This window comes from Gouania willdenowi, chromosome 3, assembly GCF_900634775.1.
Source record: "Gouania willdenowi chromosome 3, fGouWil2.1, whole genome shotgun sequence".
NCBI lineage: Eukaryota > Metazoa > Chordata > Actinopteri > Blenniiformes > Gobiesocidae > Gouania > Gouania willdenowi.
In genome coordinates, this window is record NC_041046.1 from 11,004,266 (window position 1) to 11,017,021 (window position 12,756).

The 12,756-nt window shown below is 41.6% G+C and overlaps 1 protein-coding gene across 2 annotated transcripts in view; it reads right to left on the minus strand.

The window, feature by feature from the left end:
- Nucleotides 1–9,173: 9,173 nt before the first annotated feature.
- The window catches only part of cemip (cell migration inducing hyaluronidase 1), a 159,744-nt gene continuing 156,161 nt past the window's right edge, over nt 9,174–12,756 (minus strand). For both annotated transcript variants that reach the window (XM_028473612.1, XM_028473620.1), the window contains 2 exons: nt 11,217–11,317; nt 9,174–11,131 (listed from right to left, as the gene is read on the minus strand). In XM_028473612.1, coding sequence (XP_028329413.1) covers nt 11,004–11,131; nt 11,217–11,317 — 229 coding nt within the window. In that variant the 3' untranslated portion in view covers nt 9,174–11,003. The remainder of the gene's footprint in view (nt 11,132–11,216; nt 11,318–12,756) is intronic.

Below are 12,756 nucleotides of genomic sequence, written 5' to 3' on the forward strand. Positions count from 1 at the left end.
TTGTAGCGCCCCCTGGTGGACTGGAGGTGTATGTACAGCTGTTATCTGGCCAGACGTCACTGCGTGTGTGTGTGTGTGTGTGTGTGTGTGTGTGTGTGTGTGTGTGTGTGTGTGTGTGTGTGTGTGTGTGTGTGTGTGTGTGTGTGTGTGTGTGTGTGTGTTTGTCTGATGTGTACGCGATAACTTAAAAAGTTATGAACGGATGAGAAAATATATATATTGTCATCAACAGCACTGATGATGTCAGTGGCAATATTTTAAGCACATACTGTAGATGGATTAAAATTTCTAATGAGCTGTGATTACAAAGTTTCTAAATTACCAACATTTTACTAACAAGCTCTGCTATCTTGGAAACTATGCTATTGTCATATTTGATCTTTTCATAATGATATAATTTGGAATTACTGTTAAAAACAAAAGTGAATTTTATCAGAAATGGATTAAGAGGGGCGTAATCTTTCTTATTGATTTGTTTGATTTTTTTTCTCATCAAAATGTTTTTATCACTAAATTATTTCCTATAACATATAAAGAGTTTAATTCAATTCTTAAAGGCTATATTTTAAGGCACAATTGTATTTTTAAAGGTCACCTAAAATATTAAAATATGCAAACCAAAATGTTCTTGTTCAATGTTAAGTGGTGTAAAACTAACTGATAAAAACAGTAATAATAAACAAAGAAGAAAATAAATCATTTTCCCCAGTAAAACTACACCCAGAATTAAAGCAATTTGGAACTCACATTTTGACCTTTACGACCTTTTGTATATCTAATAAAATCAGTGAAGAACATTTCAAAAATCAACACAACGTTTATCTCTGTAACATGCTAATTTCCACATATACTGATAAGAGTGATAAATGCATGTATTTTGTTTAAATTAAGTTAAAATGATTTTACATTTGTTTTACCACTGCCCTTATTCGTTATTATTCTGTAATGTGGAGATTTTATATACAACAGAACCAAAAACGCCATAGTAATGATGCCAAAATATTAAAAGCAAATGAATCAATATCGTACATCATTAGTCTCATCATATTATTGCCAAAATTCCATATTCATAAATAAAAGTTTCATTATTATATGAAAACTCTAAAGGAGGCGTGTTAAACTCATTTTAGTTCAGGGGCCACATATGAACCAGTTCTATCTCAAGTAGGCCGCAGACTCTAGATAGAAAAAGAATAATTTTAACACCAATTGTGTAATACTTTTTAATATCAGTCACTTCAAGAATTCTGGATTTAGTATAAATTTTTATGTAATTTAGAGGAATTGTTTGTTTGTTTTTCACAATTTACAATTAAAAATGACTGCATTCATGTGATATAAACAAAGGAAACAAATGCTGCTGTCCATTCATTCATTCATTCATTCATTCATTCATTCATCCATCCATCATCCATTCATCCATTCATCCATCCATCCATCCATCCATCCATTCATCCATCCATCCATCCATCCATCCATCCATTCATTCATTCATTCATTCATTCATTCATTCATTCATCATCCATCATCCATCCATTCATCCATCATTCATTCATTCATTCATTCATTCATTCATCATCCATCCATCATCCATTCATCCATCCATTCATTCATTCATTCATTCATTCATTCATTCATTCATTCATTCATTCATCATCCATCATCCATCATCCATCATCCATCCATTCATCCATTCATCCATTCATCCATCATTCATTCATTCATTCATTCATTCATTCATTCATTCATTCATTCATTCATTATTCATTCATTCATTCATTCATTCATTCATTCATTCATCCATCATTCATTCATTCATTCATTCATTCATTCATTCATTCATTCATTCATCATCCATCATCCATCCATTCATCCATTCATCCATTCATCCATCATCCATTCATTCATTCATTCATTCATTCATTCATTCATTGATCTATTCATTCATTCATTCATTCATTCATTCATCCATCCATCCATCCATCCATCCATTCATTCATTCATTCATTCATCCATCCATCATTCATTCATTCATTCATTCATTCATTCATTGATCTTTTTTTTTTTTTTTTTTTTTTTTTTCTTTTTATTTTCTTTCACCTTGTTTGCACATGCTGTTGAAGGTTAACACTACAAGAAGTGCAATCTTTTAACAGCAATGCATATTTTATTATTGCAATTAAATAAATGAATTTATTTCATTGCATAATTGTGACCATCACCAGCCCTCCCTAGGGAAGGGTAAATACTTTATTAAAGGGAGGATGTAAAAGAGAGAGGGCAGTGTTACACCAGGGTGAGGGGGGTGGGGGGGGGGGAGTTAACAGGGAGGAGGGATACAAGATAGGAAAACGAATGGGTGGGGAATAATCAATAAGTTTCAAGTGATGTGATGTGAAATTGTGGTTGTGTATATTGTGCTTATTGTTGTGTTATCAAGCCAGTCTGGTGACCAGTGTGCGGCTTAGGAATAATGGTGGTGGCTGTGAGCAGAGGAGGAAGTGAGTGGAAGTTACATAAAACAGGTATTTGGGAACAACGTGTCTATGGTTGAGCCCAGTATGAGTGTTATCCCACAGCCCGAGGCCAGTGCGTCCATGACAAATGTGATTCCAAGAGCCGCTACTGCAAAACCCATGAGCCGCCCCCGGGCCCGAAGAAGCAGTCGGGCCAGCAGAAAGAGCGAGAGATCTAGGGGCCCCCGGCGACCACCCCACGGCCAAGCAGCCCCCCGAACGCCCCCAAGGTCCCAAGCCGAGAGGCTGCCATTGCCCCCCCCATACACACCCGAAAAGCCCCCAAGGAGCCAAGGACCCAGCGCACCACGCCACCGACTCCAACCCCCAACCCCCAGGCCCCCCAGCCCCCCACCCCCCCACCACCACCCACACCCCCACGCCCAGCCCCCCGAGGGGAGGGCCCAGAGAGCCCCCCGCCCGAGACCCCAGCGGAGGAGCCAAAGCCCACGCCCAGCAGACGACCAGAGCCACGCCGAACAGGCAGCCGGCGGGCACCCGCCGGTGAGCCCAGAGCCAGCAAGGACCCGACCCCAGGCCAGGAGGACCCGGAATGGATGCAGCACCAGGAGCAGCCCGCCCAGGGCGAACGACCACACCCCAAGCCGCATAAGGCACCAGGGGGCCGCTGGGAGTCCCCCCGCCAGTCCCCAGGCACCCCAACCTAGCCCCCCCGGGCGCCCCAGATGCTGATGCCGCCCGCGCCACGAGCTTCAGTTCTTTAAAGCCAGGGCCCCCTCCAGAGGCCAAGCCAGACCGCCCCGCCGGGATGTGGCCCCCTAATCTAACCCCGACACTCTGCCTCACGGGGGACTGCCCAAGCAGGGGCCGCACCAGAAGGTATGCAAGGGCACCACGCGCCGCGCCCCCGCACACCCGCCCAATACGACCCCCGGGGAGGCCCCATAGCACCCCTCACCCCACCCCCTAGCCATAACGTCCACACCCCGGCCATTGCGGTCGTACAAAAAGCCCTCGAGGGGGCCCCGCCTGGCTCGTCGCGCAAGCGACATCCCTAGCAAAGGTGCGCCCCAGGGAGCCAAGCCAAGGACCCGCAAGTCCGACGGAGCAACCCACAGCCACACCCCGCCACCCAGCAACCCAGGAGGCAATCGCCGACCCCGGGCAGCAGCCACCCCCAAAGCTACCCCCACCCCGGATCCCCCCGGACCGGAGCCAAGGACCCCACCACCCCAGGCCCCCCAACGAGACCACCCCCCAGCCAACCCACCCGGCACGGCAACCGCCCGTCCCCCAGGCGGGAGCCACAGCCCCCCCACCAGTGCCCCAGGCCACGGGAGCCCCCAAACCCAACTCCACAGGATGGCGGGCGCAAGAGCAAAGGAGGAGGAGGGGGGGAGGACGAGACAGGGGGACAGGGAGCAAGGGGAAGGAGCGGCAGGGGAGCACGCAGGGCCCCAGCCCCAGAGACCAACCAGATGCGCATGCAAGGGGCAACGGCGCCAAATCAAACAGCCCCGGGACCCCGTGAACACCCAGAAGGAATTCATTCATTCATTGATCTATTCATTCATTCATTCATTCATCCATCCATCCATCCATTCATTCATTCATTCATTCATTCATTCATTCATTCATTCATTCATTCATTCATTCATCCATCCATCCATCCATTCATTCATTCATTCATTCATCCATCCATTCATTCATTCATTCATTCATTCATCATCCATCATTCATCATCCATCATCAATCCATTCATCCATCATTCATTCATTCATTCATTCATTCATTCATTCATTCATTCATTCATTCATTCGTTCATTCATCTATCCATCCATCCATCCATTCATCCATCATCCATCCAGCTCTTCCCAGGGATCCCGAGGCATTCGTTATAGCAAAGATTCTGAACACTGGGAGAAGGTCACAGATGCCTTCAACAAACTAAAATTATTTTCTGAACAATTTGAGCTCATTTTTGATTATTTTTACCCTTTTTCTGCAACAACACTAAACTCATCATATTTTAATCTATTTTAATAACTTTTTCTTCCCATATTTTTGCTCCTTTTAATGCATTTTTGCTACATTTCTCCCATTTCTGACAAATCATCAAATTTTAATGCCTTTTCTGCATATTTTTCCCACTTTCAAGACATTTCCGACACTTTAACCCTCTCCACCACGTTTTCCACCTAAATAAAACAGATGTGGGACTTTGTGATGTATATAAATAATATATAATTAAACTCGATGAATAATAAATAAACCATGGTATGATTTTTCTACAAGTTGGTGCTGTGACTTCATGCAGTGACCGCTAGATGGTAGTGTTGTGTCACTATTGGTAAATCTGGATTTTTGTAATGGAATGATTGTCCAGGGAAAAAAGATGCAATTCCAACAAAATTGATCATTTATAAATGTAAATTATTAACCATAGATCTCAGACGATTTAAAAGCAAACAAAGAATCAATTTACAAACACTGAAAGCTGAAGCAGATCAGAACCAACACCACTTAAACTGATCATCATGTAAACACCAGAGGTGAAAGTAACAGATTACAAGTACTCACATTACTGTAATGGAGTTGCTTCTATAAGTACTTGTAGTTTTTTGAGTATATTTCTAAATCAGTAATTTTACTTGTATTTTAATTTGTACTTTTTAAAAGAAGCAAAGTCATTCGTTACATTTCTACACCAACCGTTACTGATTAAATTATTATTATTATTGTTTTAAAATGAGCAACGGACATTGTGAAACTACATAAATGAAATGACCAGACAACAATCAAATGCAGCACATCATAGCCGACCAATCAGATTAAACGTAATTTACTGCACCAAAACAGCATTGAATGGAGGTTATTTTCTCACTTTTAAAATTCATAAATGTAGCTAACCTGAAAATGTATTGGTGTTATTTCATTTAAAAAAGAAATACATTTTGACACACGTTTTATTCTATTCAGATGATTTTGTGGACAATAAACTAAATGCAAGATTCATTTTTAAGTTTATATATGAGATGTTTACTGTATGCAAGGAATTTATTACCAAAAATAAGCATGGGGGGTGAAAGTTACTAGTAACTTTTACTTTGAGTACTATTCAGTTGAGCTACTTTTACTTGTACTTGAGTATTTTATGTATGAATTACTTGTGATTTAGTAAATTTACAATAAAATAACAGTACTTCTACTTGAATAGGATATATCAGTACTCTTTACACCTCTGGTAAATACCGTCCAGCCATCCATCCATCCATCCTCTTCCACTTATCCGTTGCCGAGTCATGGGGCAGCATCCTTAGCAGGGAGGCCCAGACTTTCCTCTCCCCGGCCACTTCTTCCAGCTCCTCCGGGAGGATCCTGAGGCGTCCCCAGGACACGCTGGAGAGACAATCCTGGGTCTTCTTCGAGGTCTCCTTTCGGAGGGACGTGTCCCGAATACCTCACTCTGGAGGGGGGCATCCTAGTTAGGTGCCCAAGCCACCTCATCTGGCTCTTCTCAATGCGGAGGAGCAGCAGCTCTACTCTGAGCCCCTCCTGATGACTGAGCTTCTCACCCTATCGCTAAGAGAGAGGCCAGCCACCCTAAAGAGGTAACTCATTTCTTGTACCTGTGATCTTGTTTTTTGGCTCATGACCCAAAGCTCATGACCTGTGAGGGTGGTAGGACCCAAATCGAGAGCTTCGTCTTTTTTGGCTCAGCTCTCTTTTCACCACGACGGATCGGTGCCGACTCCGCACCAATCGCTCGCTCCATCCTTCCTTCACTCATGAACAAGACCCCAAGGTTCTTGAACTCCTCCACTTGGGGAAAGATCTCATCTCCAACCCAGAGAAGGCAACCATCGATTCAGATTTAGAGGTGCTGATTTTCATCCCGACCACTTCACGCTGTGAACCAATCCAGTGAGAGTTGGAGGTCACGGCTTGATGGAGCCAAAAGGACCACATCATCTGCAAAAAGCAGTGATGCAACCCAAAGGCCCCCCCGGACCCCTCAACAAGTGGTAAATACACTTAAGATAATCAGTCTAAAGCTGAATGATAAGACGTCGGTACTAATTTGTGTCTTTAAAGTAATTTATAATAACTTATAAACACACGTAACACCACTTTATACATAGGCGTCGTCATTTTGGATATTTCAGCCAATCAGCATTCACTTATGATGTTGTTGCCACATCAGGCTAACATTTTTAATTTCTGCTTCTACAGAGAATCTATAGAGAAATATAATTTCAATCTGACCTTTAAGTGCTTTGTTACATATCCAGAAGACCAGGAATGTTAGGATGGACATATTTTGGCATTACATTACCAGGAAAGGGAATAAAAATAGTGATGGTATGAGGCTCCAGTTATAAAGTTGCGCAAGCTAAAATGAACGGCAACTTTTCGCAACAAATCATGTTTAAAAAACGTATTTTAATTTTTTTCATATTTAGTTTTACTGTGAGATTTAGATTTAACATTAAAGACACATTTAATATTTACATTTAGCATTTACATTCCACATTGAAAGGCAAAAATGGCCTTGTGGTTATAAGGAAGCGGGTTTGTACCCGGAGGGTTACTGGTTTGAATCTCACCTGGCCCATCACTGTGGGACGTTGAGCAAGTCTCTTAAACCTAACTGCTCCACGGAGCCAGAGGGATGTGTTAAATGCAGATAACAAATCGTGTAGGTAGCTGTACGTATGTGATGGAAATGCATAATTATCATTATTATTTATCAAGTTTCCTCCTGCAGTCCAAAAACGTGTGTGTGTGTGTGTATATGTGTGTGAGTTGCTGCCTATTGTGCAGCTTAATGTTGAGACTTTGATTGTGTTACAGCTGTTGTTAAAGTTTGGCACTGCCACTGTTTTTAACCCATTTGATGAACAGATTACTGTATTTCAATTTTTCACACACCTGATGACTTCTTTGGTATAGTGAAAAAAACTCAATCTGTTATTGATACTTTATTTCTGTAACAAAATCCCTAAAGAAATATCCTCATGTTGTTTCATCCATTTACAAGGCCAAGCCACATATACAACATATTAATTTAATGTACACATAAAACATGCCGGTTATACCAGGAGACAAATGCATGTCTGCAGCCACTTCCTGGTACAAATGGTTCGTTTTTCCTACACAGAAAATACACAAAGGGGATTCACACCATTACAATTCAAAGAGTTGTTATTGTAGAATTGGATTTACTGTACCTGTGCAATAAATAAGTATAAAATATATGTGTTTCCAATCTGGACTTTAAAACAAAAACATAGAAAACGCTAATTAATACAAAAAACCTCCGAATAAAGACCAGCTATTTCGGCAAAAGGGAAAGAATATAATTATCCTTTTGGTGCGAGATTGGGGGAAAAGATCAAAAGGGAAAATTGCACATTTCAAAAACCTTTGATTCCACTTTCACAAGACACTTTGTTTAGATCTCTTTGCTGGTTCATTTAGAAAACACAGGCACAGTGAGTGCAAACACTGGTATGAAGGAATGTGGTTACCTTTTATTTTTTTTCTGTGAACAATTTCATCATAGCACAACACTAAAACCACTCGACTTTTACTGCTGCTACGTCCAGCATCACACACACACCTGCATAGCAGAGACGCTCAGTGACACATTTACAATATACACGTTAGAGCTGAAGATCGTACATGACGGGACACGACGAGCTGGGTCGGGTTCAGTCTTAATTTCTATATTTTACACAGGCTTGGATCGGGTTTTGGCGCTATGCGGTAAATGATGGTGTGGAAGGTGATGCGTTTTGAAATGGATGTAAATTGAAGGCTGGACAATGAATAAAAGATGTAAAAAAACTTATAAACGGCTCATTCTCAAGCAGATTTGAATAGTGTCAGTCTTTAACTTGAAAGAAAACGGTTTTATTCGGTTTGGACCCAGCTTTAAAACTAGTGGTTGGAATCTGAGATGACTAATAAATAACAGTGTTCTCTGTGTTTGCATTATTAACCTGTAGGAATGAGTTCCACACAGAGTCAGATGTCACTAACAGATAACTATCAATGAACTGGCCCAAATGTTTGTTAAAGCTGCAGTATGTAGAATCATGAGACTTATATAGAAACAACCCCCCCCCCCCCCCCCTTTCCAAATATATCATCCCTTACCAGAATCCTGGTGAACGCACGCAACTGTGGAGCTCTGAGCGACTGTTTTCTCAATAGATTAGTGAAAAATGTCGGGACGTTATTGGAGAGTTTTAGAGACTCGAGCTGTGTTTCCATTACCTGTGGATATGCGCAAAATCTAAATAGCAAATTATTTTGCTATTTAACTGGTAACGGAAACACCTTAATTTCGAGAAAAGAAAACACTCAAATATCACCAAAAGATTTTTACGCTTTCATGAGAATGAATTTCAGCTGTTTCGATATTGAAATGTGTCGCAAAAACGCTATAGAAACACTTTTTCCGCAATTACATGTCACAGAACGTGACATGCCTGGTTACATGACTACTTCTCTCTGTGAAAACGTGGCACACTACATGCGGACAGAAGAGGAGACCGGGACTTTAGTTAGCATTATACTTTTATAATTATTACTGCCACATTAGACAGCAAACAACAAAGGAATACAAAGTTTGGAGCGTCTGTCTTCCTGCAGCGAAGTCTTGTGGGATGAGATTTCACAGGAGTTACGAGGCGCCTGCCCAAAACACTTTGTCAACATTTAGAAATATTGCTTTTATTTTGCAAAAATCTGTATTGGAAACTCAGTTTCTGACATGAATGCACGTATCACGCTGTAGTTACTGTCCTACGTAGCGGGCCGCGGCTGTTGCTGTGAGCTCCCACTGAAGCCGTTCACACAGCCGGCTTCTCCGATCTCAGCTGCCGCTCAGACCCACATTATTCACGCATCCAGACGGCAAAATGAATTATGCCTGTTTTCTCCACCTTGGGTATGTTTCTCTTAAGTTTACATGCAATTTGTCCCGTTTGTTTTCACTCTCCCTCTGAAACCCACATGTGGAGCAGACCCTGCACAGTCCAGGAGATTCGCACGAAGTCAAAGCGGACCTCAGTGAGTGCGTTCCACCCAAGTATGTTTAAGCCTTTAAACGGTTCCTTTTTCCTCTTGCTTTGCCATGTAACTGTTGTGCCTAATGCTGTCATGGAGACTTCTAGTTCTGGAATGTTCACCATTGTACTTTTACTACAGAGGACATGAACACTCATTGACTTTAGTCGAGCGGCCAATAGTAATGCTCCAAAACATCGCTTGGAACATTCTGTTTGTAAAAAGATCTTTGATTGGCTGAAAAGTCACATCACACTCCTGGATTTATAAACCTCATCTATAGAGAAGGAGTTGAGGTCCAGAGTCCTTTCAGAACACTTTGGATTACAATATGCTTGAAGGTTATTATGAATTTATGACTAAATAAAGCCAAAAAAAAGCTTACATACTGCAGCTTTAACTTTTCTAATTTTTCTGTCTATGTTTTCTGTGCATACAAATACTGTAGCATAAAAAAGCAGCTTGTTGGTAAGACAATTCATTCATTTGGTTGTGTAATATTTGAAGTGAACAAAGGTACCATTAAATTCGGTTTTCAATCTAATGCAGAGAAAATCTAAGCTATTAGAATTTTTTTTCTTTGTGTAATATAATGGATAATGGGCAATTTGTACTGAATACAGTCGAGACATTATGGAAGAATGTGTAAAACTTATTTTTAAACCCAGTAGGGACAAGTGACTTAAACATCTAGAGGCTCCTAAAGTGCCCAAATGATAATTTTGCCTCCATCCAAAATGGTGTAATCAGCCAGCTGTGGCACAAATACAAAGACATGTGTCAGACACTATAATCTATCCCAGTGGCACCATCCCATTACCCAAGCAGTTAGTAGTTTTAGATCTGTCCAAGCAGCAGACCAGCAAGTACTCAGTGTTCAACATCTTAAATACGTGTTTTGGAGCGTGGGGCTGTAACCAGGGAGCAGATAATGATCTCCTGCACACAAAAAGCTTCTATGACGCACCAATGACACATAGCTGCTAAACCCAATGCTTAAGCTCAGCGCTAACATGAGATGGACATAACAAGGGATGTACCAGCACAGTTCAGTCAGTTCCAGAGTTACCATCCATCATCCACCAGTCTCTTCTGTAGAGATGTTTTCAAATATTCAGAGCCACAGATGCCAAAGAGCAGGATTCTTGTGACAGGAGGAGCCGTCTCAGTTCTGATCAAAATACGGTTCAGTTCATTTTGGTCAGTTTCATCTCTGGTAGAATATGTTCTCTGTTTCCAACATTCCCACTTCTTCTCAGCACCATAGCTCAAAGGAAAAACCACTTGATCTGAGAACAAAGTCGACACAGCTGACTTTGTGCTGGCAGTGAGTTGTATGTGTGTGTCTGTGAGTGCGTGTGCGTGTGCATTTTTCTTTTCAAGGGTTCAGTCAAAGTCAGGATCCAGGGACTATAAAGTCTTGTGACTGTCCTCCCAACTGCCTGGCATTCATAACTTCATCCTGTGAACCACAGGGACAGGCACCACCTGATGGATCTTAGCACGGTTAGCGTCCACGTCCAGGTGAACCCAGTCAGGGATGAAGGAGCCCTTAAATCCTGCAAAGACCAATTTATCTGCAGAGAAGAGGAGAAAAAAACTTTTTTTTTAACATTTCCAACTCAACTTTGAATGAGTGAATCAGGAAACCATGTTAGTTACCTTTCAGTTTGACGCCTTTCTCTGCTCCAAGTTTCTCTAGAACTTTGATCCAGGGTCCTCTGGTGATGAGACGACCCTTTGATGTCATGAGGACGATGGAGCTAATGAAAGAGGGAAGGGCAAACCATTGTTTAAGTAAAGTTCACAACATAAATGTTACTGAGGCCTAGGGATGGGTGCCTTTACCCGTTTGAAACGATACGTGACCTGGGTATCATTATCAGGACTCAACGATACCAAGTTTTGGTACTTTTAAGTGTGTCACTAACTTCAGCCACCAGAGCGTCAACTGCGCATTGTTTAAGGGAAAGTAAAGGTCCCTTAGGAGAGCTCTTCTTCTCTTCTTTATTGTCTACTACGAAGCTGCAGAGTTGGAACTGTCGCCCCCTGCATTCCCAATTTTTTCAGGTCACAACTGTTTTTCATCCTCTTTCGGTAAACAAAAGATGGTTACATCGGCATCTTATCTTTAACTTTTCTTGAGTGTTTAGAGCAGTGATTCTCAACTGGTGGGTCGCGGACCTGTACTGGGTGGGTCACGGACAGCTGGTAAAAAAATAAATAAATTCTTAATATCTCTCATGTTGGACTTGTCTTTTACTTTGAAAGAACATGTTCTTTTGACAGGCATGCTGTGAAATGCATGTTGCACAGGAAAATATATAGATTTATGTTTAAAAAAGCTTATAAATGTGTGTTTACAACAGCTATTTTTGAAAAAATTATTTGGTTGATTGAATTCTAAAAAGAAAGTGGGTTGCGATTGAATGACTGTGGCAAAATGTGGGTCCCAGGGTGAGAGCAGTTGAGAACCCCTGGTTTAAAGCAGTGTTTCTCAAATGGGGGTACGTGTACCCCTAGGGGCACGCAATGGCAGTACAGGGCGTAATTGAGAGAGGAATTGGAAAATAAACAAAAAAAAGCATTAAAAATATAGGGTTTTGTGATGTTTATTTTTAGTTAGGAATGATAATCATAATTTTGATGATCAAACCAATCTTTTGATTAGAAGATGAACTGGTGGTCAAAAGATGAACTTTTGACCCCCCCAGTGGTCAAAAGTTTTCAATACAATTGTTAATATAATGTACATAATATACAAATATTTTAAAGGGCCCATGTTAAGCTAAATCAACTTTTCTGTGCTTTAAACATCATAAAGTTCATACACACGCTCAAAGTGTTTTTTTCATTGATTCCCTCAATCGTTAGTTAGAGGGTGATTTGCTCCTTTCTTACTGCAGGGTGAGCCCAAACACCTCGCTCCAATTTGATGACTCGTTCCTACTTTGATGACGAATTTGACTCGGCACTGAGTTGGAGAAGCCACGCCTCCAGGAAGCTCTCTGCTGTGATTGACATGTAAACAGACACGCCCACAAAGGTGAGCATGTCAGCATCCTTCACACAGTGCTATGTATGTATTTTCTACAGTCTATGTATGTACCGGCAAACAACCCCGCCCCCACACTCTGTCTCATGTTTATGAAGCAGCATGAGCTCAGCTACGGAGTGGGTGGGAGGAGGGCGGGCCGTCCTC